We start from the raw sequence: 25628 nt of genomic DNA, 5'->3' as shown, positions 1-25628 counted from the left end.
TGTCAAGTCAATAAATAGACATTTTAATTGAAGCACAGTGTTCCAGTGTATGACTAGAACATGATTAATTTAATCCACTATTGTTGGACATAACATCCTGGACAAATGTGGGTTATTCTCTTATAAATTCTAAGAATTAAAATTTCTGAGTTAATGTATAGCAAAAAAAAAATCAGAAAAAGTCACCCATTGATACTTGGACTTACTTCTGGCACAGGATGATTATTTGCAATCAAGAGATTTGTAATCAAGAGATTACAAATAATAATTGATTTACATTTTATAAGACATATCCAATCATCACCCTCCTTCAGCAGTTAGTAAATGTGGCTCCTCTTGATTCACCTTTTATTCAGAGGGGTCTAGAGGCTCTGGAGTATTTTAAAGCAAAACCTTGACATGTCATTCTACCTAAATACTTAAAAATGTCTCCCTAACTTTAAAAAAGGCCTATATCATTTTCACCAACTAACAAAATAAGAATTTGGTAATATCATCTAATAATACTCCTTTCATACTCAAATTTCCCTGATTGTTTCAAAAATATTTTATTATAGTCTAATCTGGATATATAGTAGCCTCCAAGAATGTTAAGTCCATATTAACCCCTGGAACCTGTGAATATTATTTTTTTTAATTTTACTTTTCCCCCATCAACCTTTAACCCCCTATGCCCTCTTCCACCTCCCCCTCACAACCACCACACTGAATATTACTTTCTATGGCAAATGATGTGATAAAGTTAAAGATCTTGAGGAATTTATCCCGGGTTATTGGTTGGGCCCTAAGTACAATCACATGCCTTATAAGAGAATGGCAGAGGGGTTTTGAGACAGAAGAGGAAATAATAAAATGGGCCTAGGCACTGTTTATGTTCTATACCCATTTTGGGGGGGAGGGGGGTTGGAATCCATTTATATATATCTAAAACAAAATCTGGAAAAGAACACCCACTGTTAATAATGGTTGTCTGGACAGGCTCTGTTACTTTATAAACTTGTATTTGGAGAGGTTTTTTTTGTTAGTTTTACTAAAAGAGGAGGCACTGAGGCCAAGGGAGCAGGGACTGGGGTATTGCTACCATAAGCCAAGAAAGCGTGGAGCCACCAAAGTTGGAAGAGCCTTTGGGGGCAACCTGGCCCAGCTGACACCTTGATTTTGGACTTCGGGCTCCAGAACTGTAAGAAAACAAATTTCTTTTGTTTTAATTTACCAAACTTGTGGTAGTCACAGCGATCTCAGGAAACTCATACAGGATCCAAATAAAATGTACAAATTGCCTTTGGTTGCCCTGATCGCTAGAGGTTACTGGAGGCGAATGGGAATGTTCTTGTCTATCAGCCAGGCCTGAGATTGGAGGCAGTGCCCTGGAACTCACTAGTGGGAACAAAGTGCCTCACGTCCATGGCCAAGTCACTGCTTTCACAAGGGAATACAGGGAGCGCTGAGGTTAAGCTGGGAGGTAATTTTGTCCTATGAGGTTTTGTCTTGATACCAGCTGTTTCTGAGAGCTATGAACACTCATGGCTTCTAGAAAGTGACTGGATGTGACTGATGTGAGCTAGAACAGAAAATTAACCTGTATGTGGGATGAGTCTTACATTGTAATTCATCAGCGCCGTAAGGGGAATGCTGAGAGGAAAAAGGCAGCAGCAAAAGTTGACAGGAAACATTGGGAATTCGCGGGGAGTGTCGTTAGGCATTCGCGGTAGCAGGCCACAGAGATCTCCATCAGGCTCGAAGGCGAGAGATTTGGATGCACGTACAATTTAGGCGAGTCTCCAAATACCTACAGCGCGGGCTTCTTTCACAATGACCAGGGGGACGCCTCCGCTGCCTGCTTCCTTCCCCAGGGACGTGGGAATGACCAGGCCAAGTGCTTTTTATACTCAAGTCCTTACCACATCTGTCTGCTCAGTCACGGGCTTCAATAGGATTCATCCAGATCCCACACTGAAGCCAGGTTATGAGTGTTCCCCGCTTTCCCGAGAAGCCCAGTGTTTTCTCCCACCCGCGCCCCGTCCTGTCAAGACACCCTCTTTCTATCTATGGCTGGTCATTTCCTTTTTCTGTGTTGAAACCCCCAAACCTCTGTCCAGTCTCCTTTTTCTAAGTTCCCCCTCTGCGCTGGAATCCTCTCATCTGCAGCCGGCCTGTCATCCTTCCCTTCCAGAGCTCCGTGTTGGAGGAAACTACTTCTTGAGGCAGAGCTGGGGGGAATTAACTAGGATGAAGGGGTGCTCAGGCTTCCTCACCATGTTCACTGAGATGTCAGCACACTGCCAACCACTATGGGTCATGGGTTCCAAAGGGGTTCATTCCAAGGGAGCAGGGAGGGGCTATTTGAGTCTTGTAGGCTAATGGGTTTCAAAACCTTTGTTATTGACCAAAGTCTCTTTAACAACTGTCCTTTTATTTTGCATAAAATCATGCTCATTTAGGACTTTCTGGGATGTCAGGATATCATGTCAAGACAGAAAAAGTCTGGGATTTGTCGCAAGTCCACATGTGGTAAACAAGGCACACAGGAAGTCGTTCTTAGGTGAGATGGGATAGGATCTGTCCTGTAAAGGATGGTCTCATGCTGTGCTGCCCTGAACCCAAGTGCTAAATAATTCAGCACCTGGGGTCTCAGAAAATGGGCTGTGAGAACATCCTTGCTTAGGAACAAGGCCGGCTGGCCTCGTCCCGTCTTCCGCCTCACCATGTGGCTTCCCCTCCACTGTTGCAACCTTAGGGCGGCTTCTGGGTGCTTTGTACCACAGCAAGTCAGGCACCTGTTGGCTCTTCCTCGCCTCTCTCATATGTGCAGGGAAAAGTATTTTGGAAATGGGCAGTTTAGGAGCTGGAGTCAAACCTCACAGTTTGCCACCTGGAATAAAGGCCAAGGAAGGAAACCTGAGCAGCAGAGCCAAGAGGGTGCATTCTTGGTTTGTCTCCTCGCCCACCCCGATTCCTCCACATCTTGACAGATTCATGACCAAGCCCTTCCTTTAAGGATATGCTGTTTTTCTAGCTGTTCCTCTGACAGGCACACCTCAACCTGGGGAACAGTTTTCAGTAATAACCCTGGTTGCTGGGAACCCCAGGTCTTCTCTTGGGCCGTCAGCCTATGGCCTGTTTCTCCTGGGGGCAGCGGGAAGAGATGGAGCCATAGGTACTAGGCTTTCTAATGGCCACACGGGGGACAGTATGCCCCTGCTCATATTCATGCCAACCGCTGCAGTGAGAGGAACAGCTACCGTAACACTTTAAAGTCAGCATCACAGAAATTGAAAATGAGAAAGCCAGGAGCATGGATGGACAAACATAAGGAACACATTTTAAGTGAGCAAGGAGCCCTCAGAGTTTGTTAGAAGGGGAATGTGGCTACTGGGGAACGGATCAGTTTGTCTCCAGCTGTCCCTGCTGTGCTTTGAACGGTCACCCCCAAAGCCTGACTGACCACCGCGGGCAGTCAAGCATCAGCTCTTCATTCCTAAGATTGCCTGGACTTTCAGCAGCCAGCTCGGGCCGAGCCCACAGATGTATGAACGCAGGCTCCTCAAGGGAGCGGGACCATTCTTGCCCAGCCCTTGTAGGTCCCCTGAGTAACTTTCAGCCGGGTTTCTGGGAGGGGTGAAGTCACTTCTCTTGAGTGGTCCGCACAGCATCCTCCCCTTTCTCCCACACAGATAAACTTTCCCTGGCCAGGGAGAAGTTCATCAAAGACGGGCTGGTCCTACCAGCTTGATACAGTCAATCCACCCCTCTGGTTCCGGGCTTCTCAAACTTGAGCTCAAGTGGGAGTCACCTGGAGGCCCCGCTGAACCCGGCTGCTGGGCACCCTCCCCGAATCTGATTCGAGGTGGACCCCGGGAACCTGCATTTCTAAAAAGTCCCCAGGAGATACTGATGCTACTGGTCTGGGGACCACACTCGGCTTCCCTCAGAGACCTCCGAGGAGGAGCCAAGCCTGCTCAGGGTAGCTCCCAGGCCTGACGGTATGTGCTGCCAGTTTCCCCAAGTCCCCTAGAGCTGGAACTCAGAGGAGACACCTTGGGGCAGGCGACGCATATCGAAATAAGGCACCAAGACACCAGGATCTTGTTAGCTGGATATATTTCTTTTTTTTTTTTCGTTTTTGTTTTTGTCACAGAACACTGTTTGCAGTAGAGGAAACTGGCATTGCAGTCTGGTGATAAAATGGCTTGTTCACATAAACCAGTACATGTCCATCCTTTAGCGCAAAAGCCCTAATGGCGCGTACCCTAGTGAAATTCAGGACATCTCCAACTTTCTCTCTCTGTTTTTCTTGGTCATCTTTCTTTTTTAATGTTTTCGAGGTTTGTCCAAAAGGCCATGTAGGCTCCTGGCTAGCGGAAGACGACGCAGAGCGGTTGTCGCACACTTGGACTGTCACCTTCTCCAGGCTGGCAGTTGATATCGTATTTTTTTTTCCAACTCATTTTTATTAAAAAAATAAAAAAATGCTCCAACTATCAGTTTTACAAAATCTCTAAGGGAAACACAAGAGCAAGGTGCTGAGGTAAAAAAACACCTGAGGTAGCTTTTTTTTTTGTGTGTGTTTTTCTCGTTAAAAAAATCTGTAAATTTAACGCCCTTGGCCAACGACCTCGTGTAAATTGCTATTTTCTTCCACTTTTTTTTTTTTTTTTAAAGAAAGAAATCATTTTGCTGAAAATGGATGGCTTATACACCAAAATGTAAAAAGACAAAATATATTCTTTCTTTGCAGGGGTTTTTCTTTGTTTGGTTGCTTTGATGGGTTCCTGTTTCCTCTTCCGAAAAGCTAGGACAAGTACCGTTGACTCTTGATCTTTTGAGTAACCAAGTGTAAGCTGAGGCTGGTTTGTGTGTTCGCTTTTGTTCCTTTTGTGTGATGTGATACTCAGAGCACTGCTTTGCCTGGGGGGTGCATAGAGAGTGGGACTGAGACTGGGGGTGTGGGGGTTAAAAAAAATGGGCATGGAGAATGGGAGGGAGGGAGGGAGGGCGGGCAGAGAGAAACAGAGAGAGACAGAATTACAGAGCGGTATGCAAAAACCAGTTCAAAACCTGTGAAGCAAAGAGAAATGGGTGTGTGAGCTGGACGGGGGTGAAGAGACAGTCTCCTCTTCACAGACGGTATCCCTTCTGTTGACATACACAGGTGATCCAGAACTGCCGAGTGTCCTTCTGACGAGATTTCCCACTGGGTGAATTTTGTGTGGGTGGCCTTGAAGCTCCTTACTAAACCATGAGACCTCCCAAAGAATATGACTTTACTCTTTAAAGTCTAGAAAAGCCTGCTTTCTCTTTAAAAAGAAAAAAAAAATTAATACTTGATTAAAAATTGGAGAGTTAGTTGAGTTACTTGATATATTATTTCTAAAATATATTAACGCTGCAGGCACCCTGTGTAACCCACAGGCCACATATCTTAACATCTTTCCCCTTCTAATATGTACACACATGTACAGAGAAAATTTCCCACAAAAAGAACAGGGTGTGAATTTTGCTTTGCCTTGAACACATTCACCTATGTTAGTTCAACTAAAAGGGATAGCGTGGTGGGAGTTAGGGAGAGAGCCGAGTGGATGGTGAAGTGGGTGGCTGGGCAGCCTGCAGAGGCCCTGGGGAGGCAGGAGCTGGGCGCTGACCGCCGGCCTCCTGCCTCCCTCCCGGCCCCTAGGATTCTCGGGGCCTCTGCAGAGTCCCTGGCACCTCCGCAGACTTCTCATTTCTCAGGATGGTCTTTGGTTTGCTCCCGATCCGGCTGGCTGTGTTTGGTCTCATTCTGTCAGGTGTTGGAAGGGCTACATTCATCCGTTGTTTTGCTGGTGCCTGTGGGAGCCTCACTTGCTGCGCTGTGAGGCGACTCCCTGAGGATATTTCTGCTCCTGCTGCTTCACCTGTTGTACAATTTCCCTGATCTTGCGCTGAGCAGTCTGCAGCGGGGGAGAGGAGGGAACGGGAAGAAAGGAACCCAGTTCTGAGGATGAGCGGTGGGGTGAGGGGTGGGGAAAGGGGGTGGTAAGCTCAGCAAAGGGTCACCCGCCCACTGAAGCCCTTAACATAGGGCCTTTTCTGCCTGGAAGTAAAGTGGCAGATTCCCCCCACCCCAACCCCAACGCTGCTGGGTCAAGGATAAGAACCCCCAAAACTTCCAATTAATTGCTGGATAGGCCAGGAAGCAGAAGCAGGAAACCAGGGGGCCTTGCAGAGATCAGACAGCATCCCCCTCCCCCGCTAAAGACACTTCCGCTTCCAGTGCTGCCACCCATGTTTTTGGAGTTACCAGGAAGTCAGTATGATTGCTAGGAAAGATGACAGTAAATGAGATGAGGGAGGAGTGAGAAACTGGATTAGACACTCCACCCTGAACAAGTGAAGAAAACATGTGAACCCGCCCCAGTGCTCCCCCTGCAGGGAGACCTTGCACACTGCATGCAGAAGCCTGGCGGCTCAGACAGCCCAGGGCGCTGGGGGAGCTGGGGGAGGGGAGCGGCACTGGCAGGTGCCCTCCTGGACAGTCAGGTCTCCAGGCCAAGGCGCAGCCTTGGGAGAGCACGCGGACTGCTCACAAACCTTCGAGGTAGGCCTAGCTTAGACTGCCTCTGCCGGCTCATGACAAGGGCCAAGACTGCTCCATCCCCCCACCCAACCCACAAAAAGCATCAAAAAGAACTAGGCCACATGACGCTGAGTCACGGGCCCTAACAAATGAAAGCTGTGTGGAGGCCCTGTGTCCTGAGGGGGGTGTCGTAGTGAGATGGCTAGGTAAGAGAGGAGGGTCTCCTGTGATGAGCATTTAACCCTGAATGTGGAGATTCTGGCACCCAGGCTGGTTCTCAGGGTGCAGCTGGGAAACCCTAGGGCGGGCCCTTTGGTATGTGGCTCCTAGCAGAGGAAGGCTGTGACTGAGGCCTCGGGAGGAGGGTGAGGGGAGCCAAGATCTTGCACTTGAGCATTTCAGGGGCTTGAAATGTGCTTGGCTTGACTCCAAAGTCCTACCTCAAAGTTCTCTAGGATGCCTGGGGGACAGCCATGCTGAGGAGACATGGAACAGCCTGCCAGGCCCTGCAGGTGGTGCCTGAAGAGCCAGGGGGAGGTTCCATCTGCAGGGCAGGATGGGGTGGTGTGTGTGTGTGTAGGAGCTGTGGCCACCAGACAGGCCACCAGTAGCTTAGACAGAGTTGAAAAGAGACTGGCAAGAAAGACCAGACCCTCACAGCACAGGTACCTGGCTAGCAAAGAAATGCCCAATAATCCTGACAATCACTTCCTCATTTTCATCTGGCGTTTGGTCACGAGGCACGATGACTTCTGCGCTGGTTAAGTTCTGCAGTTCATTCACCTGTGAAGGAGAAAGGCAGGCTCAGGAGGAAGTGGGAGGGGAGGGGTAGAGGGCAAGGAGGTTGGAAGCTGCTCACCTTCAATCTAGCTAACCCCTGGGCTACCCTGCCCCTGGTCACATGGGGCCATGCTGGTTTGGGTCACTGAAGGCTCAATGACAGGGAAAGGAAGTCCAACTCCTGAGTCCATGGAGCTGATTCTGGGGCTGAATTCTTCTGGGGTTCCCATCAATGTGCACATGCTCACTGTGACCCCAGTAACCCAGGGATGAACATCGCTGCTGGACAGCTCTCCTGGGTACCAACCCTGAGCCAACAAAGTAAACTTTGCTTTTTAATGACGCTCTGCTCTCTTTCCTGCTCTTCATTTTCATTCTTACCTCTGAATCTTGCTTATGCTGTTCCTACCCTTGGGCTGTTTTCCCCCCCTGCCTCTCCTGGGCTCAGGACCATCTCCCTGTGAAGCCTCCAGCCCATGTGGGTCTTGCCTTATCGAAACCCCATTTCCTCACTCCAGTGCTCCTCACCTGCCTCACAGGACTACACTTCCTGAGGGTTTACGCCCTGGTCCCTGGCCCTGTGACAGTGCTGAGCATGCGCCCACAGGTAGGGAGGACAGTTGACAGTCCAGGGGGATGGCGGTGGAGGTGGGGGACTGTGCACAGAATTCAGTGACTGGTTCTAAAATGACGAGAACACTGAAGGACTCAGGATTCTACTCCCCTGTGGTCTTATCTGCTTTCCTTTGCCCACACACACCAGCATACCTAAAGCTCAGAGTGTGTGCCCTTGGATGTTAAGCACATTCTGGGTATGGGGGCAGGGCAACATGTATACCATGGGACTTCACTCTTCTGCATAAAGGGAACTCATTCTATCTAGAACTTGGCTTTGATTCCTTTAAGCGTTTTTATATAAAGAAAACAGCAGATATACACACACACATTCTCTCTCACACACACACACTCACACACTCACTCAGGACCACAGAGATCTCCTAAATTGCTGCCACCTAACAATGCTACTCTGCCAGTGAGCACAGGCTCTCCTGAAACTTCTTAGGGTCATATCCCACCAGGTGGGTAACTCATGTTCTAGACACACCTGGGTCTGACGGACGGATCATTTCTAAAGCTGCAGAGCTCATTCTCTGATGCTTTTCAAATTCCATTGCAGCATCATCGCCATCTCCAGGTTAAAAACCTTGATCATTTTGTTAAAAACAGTTTTCTTCTCACACACCACCCTGTTGCTAAACTACCTCCTGGTAGCAGATGGCCAGGTTTAGGAAATAACCAGAAGACGGAATCTGTAGGAGGGAGAGTGAGGGCCTCTGGGGGCATCTGTCAGGAGAGTTTGAAAAGTAGAGTGTAGGACACCAGACGCCGCCAGCCTGACGCATGACATTCAGTGAAGACGGTGGTCTGCCAAATAGGTGTGCTCGGGGTGGGACTCTGCTCCCTGTTAGTCTCCCGCTGCTGTGTGTGGATATAAATGAGCAGGAGTATTCAAGGGGTGGAGGCCACTCCCCAGATGTACTGAGAGGTGGCACTCCTGGGCACACACACTGGGCTCTGGGCAGCCCCATAGATTTGGGGCTCTCAGCTCTGAGTGATGCTAATTACATTTTGGGTCTTGAAGAGCCAATGGGGGCGGTCTGAGGGAAGTTAGGCCCGGCAGAGAATCAGCCCCACAGACGAAGCCAGCCCTGAGCAAACTTACGGTTTTGCCACCCTTGCCGATCACCCGGCCAGCTGTGGAAGAGGGCACTCTGATGTGGGCTTCCAGCTTCACCTCCTCTTTGGGGTTAAAGAAGTTTTCTTCTTTCAGTTTCCCAAAGATCCGCCCCTGAGCCTAGGAGAGCGACATGGCTGATGAGTCACAGCTGCCAGCCCGCCTGCTTGGGCAGCAATGCTGCAGGAACTCGTGAGGCCCGCTGCTGCACACCCGGCCCCAGGCTCACTCAGGCCAGACCCCGGGAAGCGTGCACAGGCCCGGCGGGCACTGCTCCCACCACCTCCAATGACCGCGCTGTGCAAAGGATGTAGAGCACTCTCGTGTCTTCATGGTCTGCGCAAAATCGCCACCTCTGGGAAGCTTTCTACATGTTGGGCTGGGAGAGGTGGTGAGGGGGCAGAACCATAGGTCACCTCTGCATTCCCAGCACCTATAAACTTTTGCTCCAGTGAATTTGTTTGGGGAATTCTTAACGTCTTCCCACCATGATATGTTCAGACCCGGTCATTACAGGATGGAGGTGATGGGATTTGATGAGCCTGACCTTGTTTTGTAATGTCTAACTAGTAGCCAAGAGGTTACTGTTCTTAAAAAGAACACAAAAAACTTTAAAAAACTGAGATATAATTTATATTACCTAAAATTCACCATTTTAAAGAGTACACTTCAATTTTTTTTTTAGTGTATTCAATAACCATCACTACTATCCAGAACATTGCCATCCCTTCCCCCCAAATAAAAACCCATTAGCAGTGAGTCCCAATTCCTCCCTATCCCCATCACCTTTTCTGAACATTTCATATAAATGGAACCATTTAACACAGGGCCTTTTGTGTCTGCCTTCCTTCTCTTAGCATATCAGAGTTTCATTCCTTTTTATGGCTGGAAAATATTTTTTTTTATGGATATACATTTTGTTTATCTATTCAGGAGTTGAAGGGTTATTACTCTTGAATAGGTTCTACATGTGTTAGTTTTATATTCTCAGACAAATTTTAAATATATACATATTTATTTTTAAATGTCTTTATTGATTTCAGAAAAAGGAAGGAAGAGGGAGAGAGACAGAAACATCAATGATGAGAGAGAGTCATTCATCGGCTGCCTCCTGCACATCCCCTACCGGGGATCGAGCCCGCAACCTGGGCATGTGCCCTGGCCGGGAATCGAACCTTGATCTCCTGGATCCTAGGTCGATGCTCAAACCCTGAGTCACACTGGCTGGGCTATATTTTTTGATTTTTGAAAGTACTTTTATTAAAGCTGGGAACAGTGAAACAAGGAAGGGCTTAGGATGGTGGAAGCAACAGGAGAGCCTAACTGGAGCTGCCTTGGCTCTCTGGAAACATTATAGGACAGAAATGTGCCCTGGTGGGACTGCTTTAGCTTACTGAGAAGTCAGAGATAAGGGGGCTTTGGAGACAGGTTTGGGGGTTAGCCTAGGATGAGCTGCCCTGGTTGCAAGCCTTGTGGGGACCCTCAGAGTTTAGGAGATGCATGCCTGTGGGGGGAGAAGGGGAAAGGAAAGACAAGGGCATGTTCTCCTGGAGGAAGTGTGCTCCTAAATATATTTAATGAAAAGGATTATAGTTTTATAAATGTTTCTGACTATTATAAAACTCAAGTTACAATTTTCCTAGGGGAGACAAGAGGCAAAATCAAAACAAAAACAGTAACAGCCAATGCACCCACCATACCATGGTAATTCCCTCTGCACCCACATTTATGCCCTCACAGCCTGAACGGCAGACGCAACTAAATGAGTCTGAAACATCCATCCTCAAAACCACGGCTGGGGCATCAGCAAATTCCAGAGCAGGCAACACTGGGACTGGGCACTGACAGACAAACTACTTTTCCAAGGGAAAGAAGAGAAGGAGGGCTCCAAGCAGAGGGAATAGCCTGGAGGTGGGGGACAGGGTGAGAATGAGACTAGTAAGTGGCAGGAAGGGAAACAGGTTAGGTCTCCAAAGAGCCCTTCTTGAACAAGCCTCTGAGGGGCCCTCAGTTACTCCAAGCAGGCTGCCCTGTGCCCATGGCCTGCAGGGCACCGGTAGCCCTTGGCACTGACCTTGAACTGGGCTTCAGGCGGTCCGGTGATGATGACCATCCTTTCGCTGACGTCTGGGCCTTCCGCTGGGGCAATCTGCAGTTCATAAGGAAAGGAAAATGCTGCTGCTCAGCTGCATCCCCAGCCCCTCTCGTCTCACACTAGCAGATTACAGGGCTTCTGCCTTTACTCTGTCTGATCCCTGCCACCTCTACTCTGGGGCTTAGGGAGCCATGGCCACAGTGCCCAGTGTCCATTTGGGTGTTTGGCCACCCAGGGAGAGGTGGCAGCAGGGCAGTAGTCACTGCCTGTCCCTACCCCGAGCACCAGCAGGGACTGGCCTCCTTTCACCAAGGGGGTCAAAGCTCTAAGAAAAGGGAGGTGCCAACTGACCCTGGGCCTAGAGGGGAGGAAGGGCTAGTCCACGGAAGCCTCAACTTAGGGCCAGCTTGCAGGAAGGGTAGCATGGGGCTAAGTCTCAGCTCCCAGAGGCAGCCAGCTGCATGTGACAGGTGAGCCAGAGCAGGTGTGGCTACAAGACAGGCTGAGAGGCTCATTCATGACTCATTGACAGAATTAGTTCTGCATCCTGTCCACTTCCTAGTGGCTCATGGTTGCCTTGCTCAGATTCTGCAAGAAACCCCCATCCCTCGGTTGTCTGACATTCACCAGCCCAGCCCAGAGGTCTGAGAGTGGCCATGTACTCCAGTTTGAGAATGGCATTCCACAGGCAGACTCCTTCCAGAGGACCAGGAATGAAGACCCCATTTTATGACTGAAGCAAATGGGACTCAGAGAGGTGAGGTGACTGCCAAGGTCACAGGGTGAGCAGGGGCTAGGGCAAGACCAGGAACTGCGTGTCCCCAGCTGGCACTGTTGACCGAATTTTGTGCAGTTAAGGTGAGCAATGGGAGCTCAGTTCTTGCCTGTAACCAAAGCAATCTCGGGGTGCACCTCCCCAACCTCAGCTCCACCCACACTTCCACTCATTTGTGTAAAGTTCTCTCCCTGCCCTGTCAGCATCAAACATGCCCTGGTTGTGGCCTCTGGAAACTGTGAGGCAGGAGCGGGGTTCTCTGGAGGGAGATCTTGCTTCAGAGACCTGTCAGGATAAAGGGAATCTAACAAAAACCAGGCTGGTTTTAAAAAGTAGGCAATTTCTGCCCTGGCCGGTGTTGCTCAATGCTTAGGGCATCAGCCTGGCACCGAAGGGTCATGGGCTCGATTCCCGGTCAGGGGCACGTACCTGGGTTACAGGTTTGATCCCCAGCCCCAGTTGGGGTGAGTACAGGGGGCAACCAATCAATGTGTCTCTCTCTCACCTCTTTCTCCCTCCCCCTCCCCCGCCTAAAAAATCAATGGGAAAAAATATCCTCAGGTGAGGATTAAAAAGTAAGTAAATAAAAAGCAGGCAATTTCTCTCACACACACTTGGCTTCCCTGGTTTTCTCTCTTTTCCACCACTCGAGAGAGAGGCAGGGGCTGGAGAAGGAGCGTAAGGAACACCCGCACACGCCGAGCCGCAGAGCCCGTCCTGGCCCTGGTGCAGCACCACTGTCTCTGCCCATCACAGAGCTCATCAGCAGAGTGACAGGCCACCGCTTGACCTTTCCGGGACATAGAGGGGCTGTGGGGAGGCTGTGGGGCAAAGCCCAAGGGATTGATCTCTCTGTCTCATTTTCTGAAAGGCCTGTTGGGAATGATTCTGGTCTAGCACTCAGGTTGGTAGAGTGGAAAAACACTGGACCAGAAACAGCATAACCTTGTCAAATCTTGGTGTCACATTCTTGAGCTATGTGGCCTTCGTTACTCTCTGGGCCCCAGTCCCTTAAGGGCAACGGTAAATGGACAGCTACTGCAATTAGCCCCAGTAGGTGCTCGGTGTTCTACGGGGCAGCAGAATTTATACCTAAGAGCCAGTCCTGCCCCGTGCCTGCCTTGGCCGTGTCCCTATACCTCTAACTCTCCCTTAGGGAAAAAATGGGCAGATTTGATGAGATGCCTCCTCAAGTCCTTTTTTAGTTGAAATCATCTCATTCTGTCTCCTGCACAGCATCTCAGACCACAGGACTGACCACTTGGAAAGGCCCTCAGGGTACAGCCAGCCCTGTGGTCTTCCATACTTACCTGTCCCACCAGGGGGAGGGGCCAGCCTGGGCCAGGTTTCACCTGCAAAAGCCTGCAGGGTGCACAGGCTCCCCCATGCTCCACCACTGTCCCCTCACACCTTAGGGCTCTCATCTAGTCTACCCACTCTGCAGGAGGGATAAATGAGGCCTGGAAGGGGAAATGATTTACCTAAAACAAATTCCTTTACACTCTCACTGCAATGCTTGCTCTGTGCTACTTGGAGTGTGTTGTTTTGTTCTCTCCGGCACATTTGCTGTGGGAGAAATTCCAGCTCTTCTGGGGGAGAGAGTGTAAGCATTCTTTCTCTCCAAGTCACGAGACTCCCCGTGCGGAATTCCGCGTTGTCCCATGGCAGCACATTATTTTCCGTAACAACGGAAACTCTGTTTCCGAAAGTGCTTCATGAGGCTCGGGACGTGCTCAGCATTCCGCCCGTGAGTCAGAGCTGATAGCTGGGTTGAGAGCAGGACCAGGGCCGAAGAATCCTTCCCTTTCAGCTCCTCTGACGATTCTTCATGTGCTCCAGGAGGCAAGACGTGGGTATGTAACTGCAGCCACACCTGGACGCGCAGCCCTTCCTGTAAATCAGGGGCCCTTCCTTCCTGAGCTCCCCGCAGTCCCGGGGCTTCGGCTTCGTATCAGGTTATGTCATTGGCTTTTTGTTTATTTGCGGCTTATTCCCCATTGCTTTTCAAAGAGTTTTTCAAAGTTCAAGGGATTGCGAAGTGGGGACTCAGTTAAAGCATCAAAGCGCTGAAAACTGCTAAGTATAAACAACTGCTCCACTTAAACTCGCTCCCTTAGTTTGGGAAAAGTCCTCAGCCTTTTGGGAGAGGACCATGGAAACCCAATGAGAAATGGGATGGCTTACCTGTTATTAATATTTTCTCTAATTCAGCTGTTAGTCTAACAAAAAAGGAATGAGAGAGGTGATGGGAATAGTTCTGGAGGTGAATTTTTCAGATCCTGTGGGATTCTGACCCTGGATGGCGGAGGAGTTGCCACCCTAGGGACTGACAGAGGAACAAGGGACATGGGTGGGGAGGTGGTGGCAGAAGAGGGTGGGGCGTAGACGGCTGCTGAGACGCTTTACCTTGATGGAGGCCCCGGCGAATCGAGCCAGCTGTTTGATGTGTGCCCCTTTCTTCCCGATGATGGCCCCCACCGCCTGGGTTGGGATGAAGAGATTCACAATCTCCTGCTCCGGGTACTGGAAGGGCAAGACAAGACAGAAGACATTCCCAGGGCGGTTGCTCTTCCAGGAAGTTACCGACTGTCTACTATGGGCCAAATGGTGGGGTGGCCCCATGACCAAGAAAATGGCCCAAATGGTGCATGGGTTCTTTTGTGGCCTAGGCCTCAGCAGGTGTGAAGCCTGAAGGAGGAGCCTGAACACAAGCAAGCATGACACGCCAGCCTACATGCCAACTCCTCGGGGGCCTCTATCTCCGCATTTGCTGGACACAGGAAGCTGTCCACTCACAGGGTTTCTGCCACATACAAATGTGATGTGTGGCTGGCCTATCTTCAGCCTAGAAATCAATTCAGTGTCCCTGGCCCGAGCACAGGGCTGGGAGGAACTGTCAGAGGGAACAGGAAGCAGCCCCGTGCGTCGCAGCCAGGAATGGAATTTTCACTAGACTGGAGCCATACTCAAAATAAGACAACTAAACCTGCCCTGACCAGGCCGCCTAGTGACAGTCCTGAGAGACGTGGGCAAGGCCACGAGGGGTCTGCGCTACAGGAGTACGCAGAAATAAAATGACCCCGCTTGCTAGACTTTGTCCAAAGATCATTGAAAACTCTGGTCTTTAGCTCAGCAACGCCTCCCAATCTGGCCTGTTGACCACTCATTTGAACCATTTTCCCCGCCACCTACAGGACTGTAAACATCCACAGGGCTGTGAACGGGACCGCACCAGCGCTCTGAAGAACCTGCGGTGGACTGGAGCGCTGGCCAGTCTGGTGCACACGCGCCCTGCGATGTCTCACCCCAGGACGGCCTGGAGCCTCAGGACCCAGCGCTCACACCGTGAACATTCTGGGGTCAGCCCGCCAAGGACCACGCGGTGCCAGCCACAGGTGAGGGAAAGCGGCAATGGGGCTGAACTGAGGGGCACTTACAGAGTGATGATGCGGGAACGGGCTGAACTGGTGAGGCGGGTACAAGCTGGAGAAGTATCCCGAGTGGGTCTGCAGCAGGAGAGAGTCAGCCAGTCAGTCCCTCAGGGACACTCACCAAACTCAGGGTGGCAAGGTTACCACACACAACACAGGCTCTCTGCACCATCACCTGGCCACACTTGTGTCTACACACTTTTCCCGTTGCAGCTCAGACCCCTGCTCCACCCCTGGAGCACTGGGTGGGCCGAGTATTGAGCAGTTCTGGCTGAGCTGTGCTTTCTACTCCTAGGGACTTACCACAGTAGCGCATGTACCCACGCACGCACACACACGCGCGCGCACACAGCGCGAGGACCATACCCAGGAGTCACACAAGCAAATGTGCTCCTGGGAAGTCAGGTCAGTGAGCCCCATCAGGGCACTTCAGAAGGATGGAGAGACTGAGAAAAGAGAAACTTAAAAAGAGACTGAGAGGAGAGGAAGAGAATGAATGAATACACGGTGTGAGTACGGGGAAGGGGAGGCAGGGGACAGGAAGGCAGGCGTGGATAGAAGAAAACAGAGCTATTAGGAGAACTACGTTGAAAAAGGAGCTGCTTTTTAACTGAATACCTACTGTGCACTAGGCACTATGATAGCTCCTTTACATCTATTCTGAAACACTTAAACCTCACAATGGTCCTAGGAACAGGAAAATGTCTGATTTTATATATTCTTGCAGGCAGAACATTGGCCAGAGTTGCCAAAGTCTAGTTATTGTTCTTTACATACGGCCACGTAAAGGCCGACATGCCCATCACAGGGAAGGTGACCGGCTCTGAGCACCAACCCGCAGGCCCACCCTGCAAGAAACTTCCCAAGGAGACCATTCCAGCAGAGGTCAGACCTGATGTGGCCTGGGCGTTAGGGGACCCAGCTTTCACTGGAGGGCCTTTGAGCAAATCTGGTTCCCTCCATCTCGAGTCTCCAGCTGGACTCAGCTCCAGATCACAGCTTCGCCTCGTGACACATTAGGGACAAAATGAAACTGTTCCCCATTTTGGCTTGGAGAGCGGACTAGCCTCAGAGGAAGAAAGATGTAATGACTGCGGGGAGTGTCTCCCAACGGTGCTCTAGGCGCCCAGAGCACCTGCGGGGGCTTGTGGAAAGGAACCCATTGTAGTACAAGCCTTAGCTTTCAGGACATTGAAAAAGGCTGCGGTGATACCTCATGCCCACAAGAGGGGGCTATGAGACCAGCATTCTCTTGGCAACCTCCAATTTTTGAGAAAAAAGGAATCCTACTGTTAAAACTGTCAAAGAGAATACAAAACTATAGCAACTGCCGTGTAGAAACAAGCCGAATAATGGAACAGAGTCCAGGAATGACTAAGTGGGAATTTAGTGCATGGCAAAGCTCACATTTCAAGTTGAGTGATAAAATGGTGCATTATTCAATAAATGACTTTGGGAAAATTGGCTATCCATTTGGGGGGCAAAAACAAAGTCAGATCCTTATCTCAAAATATAAGTCAAAATAAATTCCCTAGGAGTTACAGATATAAATATAAGCAACAATTCCTAAAAACCAGCAACTAAAAATTACTGTGAGAAGACACCGGGATGGGAGAAGGCTTCTTCCTTAGCATGACATCAAAGGCAAGAAATCCATAAAGGGAAGCGTCACTGATTTAGCTACTTTCATTCTTAAAATTTCCACATGAATTCTGTCAACAGGAAATCTGTGAGAATTTAAATTGCATCTACCCTTTGATGCACTAATTCCAATCTTAAGAGAATTTACTTTCACATATACTCACTTGTGCAAAGACTTATGTATACAGATATTCATTCTGACACTCTCTGTAAGCAAAGAACCTAGAAGAAACCCAAATGTCTAGAAAAACTATAGTAAATTCACCCAATGGAAAACTATGTAGCCATTAAGGAGAATTAGGGGTCCAACTATGGAAAGATGCCCATAAAAAGTAAAAAAATAACTTGTAATTCACTGCACATGGCATGATTCCATTTGTATTTTTCAATATGATTGTATATATGCTGAGAAAACATTTTAAATATGTGTAAACATAACCGTGCTATACTTCTGCGGAGTGGTTGTTGGGTAAAATTTGGGTCAGAGAAGGAAGGCTGAAGGGAAACATTTACATTTTACTTCATGCAACAGTTTGTTCAAAATATATTTATTTTAAATTATTATGGCACAGGACACTACGAATAAAGCAAAGAGAAATGATAAGCTGCTGGAAAACATTAACATGACAAATGGTTTAACAGCCTTAATATGTAATTAGCTGTTACAAATCATTAAGAAAAAGATGGAAGATAAAGATGATGACCTCTATTTTAGATCATCAATTTTAGAAGTGGTCTGTTTTATTATATCTTTTCCCCCACCATTTATGTTATTTAGGTGAGAGGGTAGTCTGGCTTTACATTACCTTCCGTAGGCAGTATATACAGTCTTCCTCCTAAGAAATGAGATGTGTCTCAATGCCACTGAATTGCGCCAAGCATGGTCATTCTCAAATCTCACAGCAGATATGGGATGTGCACCTCTCATAGCTGGTCTTGCTCCTGGGAGCAGCCACAATCCCTCCTGCCCAATCTCCAGCTCCCTCTCTCTCTCCCTCTCTCTCTCCCTCTCTCTCTCCCTCTCTCTCTCTCTCTCTCTCTCTCTCTCACACACACACACACACACACACACACACACACACACACGCTCCTTCCCATACATACACACACACACACACACCAGCTCCCTCACACACCACCACCTCCCTCTCATACACACACACACACACACACACACACACGCTCCTTCCCATACATACACACACACACACACACCAGCTCCCTCACACACCACCTCCCTCTCATACACACACACACACGGCTCAATACTGGGCCCTACCCTTTAGTTTAAGGGAAAATGGATATCACTCTAAATAAATGGTATTCAGAAATGACTCAGCTCTATGTATAAACACAACTGAAGAAATGTGTAAGTTCTTATGACTAAGGACATGAGTGCCCATTTATGTCGGCATTTTGTTGGCAGAACAGCAGAGTGTGTTCATGCCACTTCCCAACAGACAACCCGAAGAACTGGATTCTCACACTGCACTGTCTACACCAGAGGCCACCTTTCAAAAGAAAGAAGTCGCTAAGGTAATGTTCACCAACCTGATTCTTCCCGTTTAAACAGTATGAACATTGGGGGAAAGAAAGTTTGCTTTAAAAATAAGCTGCATGTGTGGAGAATTAAGAATTAAAAAAACAGCTGTGGAGTATCCTAACCACACCTTGGTGATGTACTGATTCTGAATAATGCTTGTGAATGGGAGCAACAAGCATATAACTCATAAAATTCACATTTCTTCTTTTGTTATTAATTGTGATTCAAACAATAGTTACTGAGAACCCACTAAATGCCAGGCATTGTGCTAAGTATTTTGAAACAAACACTGTGTACTATTTTATTTTAAAATCTGCCCATTCTTCAAATATAATGCATTTGAGTTGTGGACATAGGTGGGAGACAGACACCCAGGTGCCCTAGTATTTCAATAAATGAACAACACTCAAGATTCTTATTTGAGCTGACAGATCCTTTTCTTTTTTTTTTTATTTACAATAAATGGGCCTCTAGTTAATGGATTTGCTAGTGGATTCTTTCTTTCCTAGATAACTCATGTTTAAGAGCACATATTTAGAGGATAGTGGAATAATATTAATCTGTCCATTAGGAAGAAGTCCTAAGACATGTTGGATTCACCCTACTATCACTTGTGGGCATGGCGTCCACATTAAAGTGTTAGCTCTGATTCAACACAGCAGAGTCAGGCTGCCGCCTGGAGGTGCCCAGAGCCCAAGCAAGCCTCTGAACACTGAGCTACTCACAGTGAAAGGGTGGTAGGGGGGAGCGGGGGGAGCTCCTCGGGGTCCTGCTGGTGGAGGCAGCACGGACAGTCCTGTTGAAAAGATGCCAAGTGCGCTGAGGTTCAACCCTGGGATCAGATTCGCTTGTTGCTGGGAACAGAAATGGAGAAAAAGATGAGGGGAGGAGACCAGGGTCCCAGCTGCCTGGGTCAACTCCCATCTCTTGTCTGGATGGCACTAGTGACTCCTAATGAGCTCTGCCCTGGCCCTGTAGACCTCTTCCCCACCCGGCTGCTGGGGTGGGCTCTCCAAACCTCAACCTGGCCGCAGTGTTTCTTCAAACTTTCTCTGCCACCCTTGAGAGTATCTACACATCTTAACAGCAAACAAGGCTCTTCCTGGGGACCCAGGGCACTTCTCCAGCCTCTCTCACCTCTGGGCCCCTGCACGGTATGTGTTCCTCGTGCTCCTCACCTGGCTAAGTCCTACTCATCACATGGGTTTCACCTGAGCTTGGGTTTTCCCTCATCTAGGAAGCCTTCTCTCACCCCAAAGGTGAGAGATACCCTTTCTGTGCTCTCCTAACATTCCTATGTTTCCTTAAAATAGCACTTGCCACATGGTATGTGGATCACCTGTGTAGGTACCTCTTTCTCTTTCAGACCCCAATTTCCTTCTGCACAGAGGCTGTCTCACTTAGTGTTGTGTGCTCAGTGCCTGGCACACAGTTAGCACTCAACAAGTATTTGTTGAATGGATATGTTTAAAACATATTGGATCAATAGTTTTTTAATAACTCTATCCAGGGAAAGATCAGACCCTTCACTAGGACACCACATGTAATCTCCACTTCCAGATTCAGGATGGTTCACAACTCTGGCTTCTCCACCACTTAGTTGCCAGCTTCGTGATCCTCTCCCTTGCTTGTTTACTTCACATTTAAACATGGGAATGCTCACACAGGCTAGAGTCGAGGTGTTCCCCTCCCCCCCATTTTAACAGTTTTTAATGAAATTGTACATGAGGTTACTTTATTTCTGCATCTTCTCAATGGTTTCTTCTTTGCATCTGTCCTTTCCCTTTCCTACTTGGCGAGATTCGGCTCTACGTTCAAGGATCTTTGTGCGGCCTCTGTCCAGCTTTAGTCTAGTGATAACCACCATGCTGGGGTGAATGCTCACATGAAGAGTTGTGCCATGAGCTTTCTCCCATTGCACTCAGTCAACAGAGATGACATATTTCTTCCTGTAGACTTGGACCACTCTGCCAATTTGCTGCCCTTTGTAATGTCCTCACACAACCTGAACTTAATCATCCTTTCTGATGGGCATGGAGCGAACACTGCTTCTGTCTCAGCTCTTTGGAAAAAGACACAATCTTCCAGCGAAAGTGGGAAGGTGCACTGAAACGCCTTTTATGGTTCTTGCTCTGATCAGAAGTCAAAAGGGACTGAATTCATTTTGGCCGCTGCCGTTTCAGCGATGGTCGCAAAAGGGACAGAGTGGAGTTTCAACTACACAGCCCTTCAAAGGCTGAGAAACGTCGTCCACCACCCTGGCCTGTGTCCAACCTTCCCCCACCTCTATCTCCCCAAACACTAAGCAGTTCTCGAACATCTTCTATTTCCTTATCTGTGGCTAGGGTCGCCTAGCAACTCGCCTTCTTTTAGAATGTCTGGAATAGCAGAGCCAGGATCCTTAGCCTTTACCCATTTGATATATAAGATCTAGTAGTCTGGTTATTTATCCGTCAATGTGTAACTGGTACAGACATGAAGGAATCTAAGTGACAGGCTCCGGGGGAGATGATTGGAGCACCCAGACCCTAGGTGTTCACAGAAAGAGATATTTATTACAAGATGTCAAGAGCCCAAAAGAAGACAATGAGGTCACTGGATGATACTTCCACAGACAAATGGGAAGAGGCGGTCATGCTGGAGTCTTATCATCATCATGTCTCGTAAGTGCCCTGTGGCGTGGCTGCTGTGGGATGTGCTGCAGTGAGGGAATCGGATTTACCCTACACAGCTCTTTGTCAGCATTTACTCCTCTATGAAATGTTACCAGGTCTGGGATTTGCTACAAGGACATCCAAAGGGGGTGGTGAAGGAGAGGACGGTTCAGAGGAAACAAAACAGGCCATGGGTTGATAACTGCTGAAGCTAGATTATGGACATATCAAGGTTTATCATAGTATCCTTTCCTCTTCAGTATATGTTCAAAAATCATTATTATAGATAATAAAAACATTTACTGAGTTGAGCTTTGCCGATGGACAAATATTTTTAATATTTCTGATGCCAGTTTGGTGTCTCCTCATTACAAAGTGGGAACCAGATAACGATAATAGGAAAGATGGACCCAAATCAGTCTGTTGGAAGTATTAGAGCTGAGGTAGTTGACAATATTTATTGGGTAATCTAAAAGAGCAGATCAGTAAGCAAGAGATGAAAATCAGAAGTTAATTTTAAAGTATTTACATTTAAAATTGGAAAGTGAAAAAACAAATCCCACTTTCCTAACATATCAGCTATTTGATTTTTATATGTGGCCTTCTAGTCATTTTTAACCATGTTATTTTACATAACTATACCCCCAGTTATATACACTTTTATATATTCTTTTCTTAATTAACATTGTATTATAGACAATTTCTCGTTTTAAAATCTTCAAAGTTAGGATTTTAATGTTTTCACACTATTCTGTCCAGTGCATTTATCATGACTTACTAGTTGGTCTCCTAATTACTTCAATGCACTTGTCCCAAGAAGGCAGGAATAACTCTGCATATCTATTTTAAGGTACTTCTTCACTATATGAATGACAATTCTTCTTAGAGATGTTTGGGTTCTACCTGAACACATGTGAAAACCAGCAGAAGAAAGCATGAGGCACTTACATTAACAGCCAGCATGTCATTTTCAAAGGCCTCACGTAGCTTCTTCATTATCTCCATCTCAGCATTGGCACAGGCCTCGACTGTGCCCTTCACAGTGATGGTTCTTTCAGGGTTGTATATGCTCAAATCCTGCAAGCTGGCCACAGGGGAAAAAAAGAGAAATTTCCTTTTTTCAAAAGGAAAAATAAATCCTAGAGGATAACAAACAAGCATCGGTGGAGAAGGTGGGGAGAAGACTGCATTTCCTTACCACACACTGTATAATAGAATATCTACCATCTTATCTCAAATCTTTGTAGTGATTTAGATCATATCTGCAGTAAAATATGTTTGATTGGTAACTATTTATGCATTTGTTTTTATGGTTTTGGAGATAATTATATCACTTATGATTACATTCCCATTTTATAGAAAAGCAGATGAATGAATTGGGCATCTCAAAATGCTCAAATTCAGCCCAGCTGGTGTGGCTCAGTGGGTTAGGGTGTCATCCTGTGCACTGGAAGGTCTCAGGTTAGATAACTAGTCAGGGCACATACCTGGGTTGCAGATTCGATACCGGGCGCCAGTTGGGGTGCACACAGGAGGCAGGAGGCAACCAATCAGTATTTCTTTCTCATAGTGATGTTTCTCTCTCTCCCCCCCCCCCCTTCCTCCCTTCCACTCTCTCTGAAATCAGTGGGGGAAAAATATCCTCAATTGAGGATAAAAAAAAAAAAGGTGCAAATTCTCCATTACTGGGCACAATGAATCTGAATGAGCGGCTTACGATGAGATTGTTATCTTGGTCCCAGTCTCATGTTCAATTTTCTTCAAATTTCTGCCTTCTTTTCCAATAAGTCTTCCAACCAAGCCATTGTGGGCCAAGATTTTCAGAGGAATCTCTTCAGTTCTAAAAGAGACAATAAACAATTTAACATTTAAGGTGAAAAGAGCAGCTGCTTCCTAAGAGCTATTACCCTGTTTTTTTCTTACAAATAGAAACTGTTTTGTTCAGGTACCAAGTGGTGATGGGCTTTAGGAGAGGAGTCCCTTACTAATCCCAATGCACGAATTCTCATTAACATAAGCCAAGCCATGATAATTATACTCCCTTGTTGTAACTCGTTGGGAGTAAGTCCATGAGGTAGGTATACCAATGAGGTATGCCAAGGAGAAGTCTGTTGGGTGACTTTAGGAAGGTTTTCCTTGTACTTAAAGAGGTACAAGGGTTAATGCCATTAGTCAAATGACAGACTAGAAACCTTCAGGTCCTCCTACCCCCACAGAGATACCAAGTTAACAACAACAGACAGGTCGAAGTACCTCTGTGAGAACCCTAGAGATCAGATGAGAAGCTATAGAACACAGGCTATTATAAAACCAAGAGGGGATGCCAGCAAAAGGGGAAGAAAAACTGTGTTATTTGGCATGCTTGTTCATGTTCCTTCCCCTACACAGCATAGCAAGGAGCAACTGAGAAGCAATCCTTCATACCAGGGCTCTTCCCTTTAAAACAGAAACAAAAGACTGGACCATTAGTCCAAAATTCTGGCTTGTCTAGGGGCTGCCCAAGAGATTGGTTTCTGTCTCTACTGACTTGGAGTGCTGACGAGACTGGCATCAGAGTTTGGAAGGTGAAAACAGAGGTAAAAACAGTATGTTAGAGCTGCAGTTACACAGTCAGAAGCTAGGGGGAGAAGGAGCTAAAAAAAGGTTTGAGAGATCAAGAACCTGAAGCCAGGCTGATCAGTGAAGTTCTTCCCCTGAATGAAGCCAGTATGCAAGGACTGAGAGGCAGTTGTTTTTCTCAAATTCCTAAATCCAGCAAAAAAACCCCAACAAGGAAAAGAAATAGGGAAACACTGACTAATCAAAGAATCAAAATAAAACTCCAGAAACTGACCCTGAAGAAATGTAGACCTATGAACTACCTGACGAAGAATGTAAAATAACTGTCTTAAGGATACTGAATGTCCTCCAAGGGAACACAGAAAACTAAATGAAATCAGAAAATGGTATGTGTATGAAATGAGAATCAATAAAGAGACAGAAACTAAAAAACAACCTAAGAAATAATAAAACTGAAGATTACAAAACTGAACTGAAAATTTCATTTAAAAAGTTCAACAGCAGATATAAACAGGCAAAAGAAAATATCAGCAAACTTGAAGACTGATCATTTAAAATCATCAAGTCAGAGGAGAAAAAAGAACACAGGGAATTATGGACACTATAAAGTGGATCAAGATACACATCATGGGAATCCATAATGAGAAGAGAAAGAAGGGGCAAAGAGCTTATTCAAAAAAAATTATGATGGAGAACTTTCCAAATCTGAGGAAAGAAATGGACAGACAGATTCAAGAAGCTCAAAACCTCCAACTAGAATAAATCCAAAGAGAAGCACACTGAGATACATTATAACCCAACTGTCTAAAGTCAGAGACAAAGGACAATCTTGGTAGCAAGATAAAAGTGATTAATAACATACCCAGGAGTTTCCATATTATCGGTGGATTTCTCAGCAGAAATTTTGCAGGCCAGAAGGGAGTGGGATGATACATTCAAGCTGCTGAAAGAAAAAACTGTCAACCAGGAATACTGTATCTGGCAAACTGTCCTTCAAAAATGAAGGAGAAATTAAGACTTTCCCAGATAAACAAAAGCTTAGGGAGTTCATTACTATTAGAACTGTTCTACAAGCAATGCTAAAGGGGCCAGGCCGGTGTGGCTCAGCGGTTGAGTGTCACCCTATGATCCAGGAGATCCCAGTTCAATTCCTGGTCAGGGCACATGCCCAGGTTGTGGGCTAGATCCCCAGCAGAGGGCATGCAGGAGGCAGCTGATCAATGACTCTCACAACTGATGTTTCTATCTCTCTCTCCCTCTCCCTTCCTTTCTCTGAAGTCAATAAAAAAAATATATGTATTTTAAAAAGAAATGCTTGAGGGAATCCTTTAAGTTGAAATAAAAGGACAATAGAAAGCAACACAAAACCATATAAAAATATAAGATTCTCTAATAAAAATACACAAATACATAACCTGCACTATAGTAACTTTGATGCATAAAATTTAAATGACAAAAACAAAAAAGATAAATCTATGTTAACGGGTACACAATACATAAAGAATAATTGGTGACAACAATAACAAAGTAGAGGTAGAAGAGGGTATGGGGGAATAAATGGTGATGGAAGGAGACTTCACTTGGGGTGGTAAACAAATAATACAATATATAGATGATATATTAATAAAGTTGTACACCTGAAACCTATGTAATTTTATTAACCAATGTTGCCCCAATAAATTCAATAAAAAAAGTAGAGGTGGGAACTGTAAAGGAGTAGAGTTCTTAATGCAATTGAAGTTAAGTTGTTACCAGTTTAAAATAGAATGCTATAATTTTAAGATGTCTTATATAACTGCAATGATGCAAGTGAGCTTGCACACACACACACCCCTACAGAATATACACAAAAGGAAATG

The 25628-nt window shown here is 46.9% G+C and overlaps 1 protein-coding gene and 1 pseudogene across 7 annotated transcripts in view; both read right to left on the bottom strand.

The window, feature by feature from the left end:
- Positions 1–4084: 4084 nt before the first annotated feature.
- IGF2BP2 (insulin like growth factor 2 mRNA binding protein 2) overlaps positions 4085–25628 on the bottom strand; it is a 129004-nt gene continuing 107460 nt past the window's right edge. For 2 of the 6 annotated variants that reach the window (XM_087818250.1, XM_087818255.1), the window contains 11 exons: positions 24632–24712; positions 22928–23050; positions 22159–22294; positions 19282–19410; positions 17820–17849; positions 15379–15447; positions 14348–14464; positions 11146–11220; positions 9060–9191; positions 7226–7339; positions 4085–5930 (listed from right to left, as the gene is read on the bottom strand). In XM_087818250.1, coding sequence (XP_087674376.1) covers positions 5838–5930; positions 7226–7339; positions 9060–9191; positions 11146–11220; positions 14348–14464; positions 15379–15447; positions 17820–17849; positions 19282–19410; positions 22159–22294; positions 22928–23050; positions 24632–24712 — 1099 coding nt within the window. In that variant the 3' untranslated portion in view covers positions 4085–5837. The remainder of the gene's footprint in view (positions 5931–7225; positions 7340–9059; positions 9192–11145; positions 11221–14347; positions 14465–15378; positions 15448–17819; positions 17850–19281; positions 19411–22158; positions 22295–22927; positions 23051–24631; positions 24713–25628) is intronic. The other 4 variants (XM_087818251.1, XM_087818252.1, XM_087818253.1 and 1 more) reach the window with 4 other exon arrangements.
- On the bottom strand, positions 19328–20876 carry LOC107527327 (large ribosomal subunit protein uL24 pseudogene; annotated as a pseudogene). Its single transcript, XR_015714706.1, has 3 exons — positions 20841–20876; positions 20291–20709; positions 19328–19410 (listed from the first exon to the last, which is right to left on the bottom strand). The product of XR_015714706.1 is annotated as a large ribosomal subunit protein uL24 pseudogene (transcript).

The sequence above is a fragment of the Miniopterus natalensis genome, chromosome 6, assembly GCF_054644295.1.
Source record: "Miniopterus natalensis isolate mMinNat1 chromosome 6, mMinNat1.hap1, whole genome shotgun sequence".
Taxonomy (NCBI): Eukaryota; Metazoa; Chordata; class Mammalia; order Chiroptera; family Miniopteridae; genus Miniopterus; species Miniopterus natalensis.
This window is presented reverse-complemented; position numbering and strand designations above follow the sequence as displayed.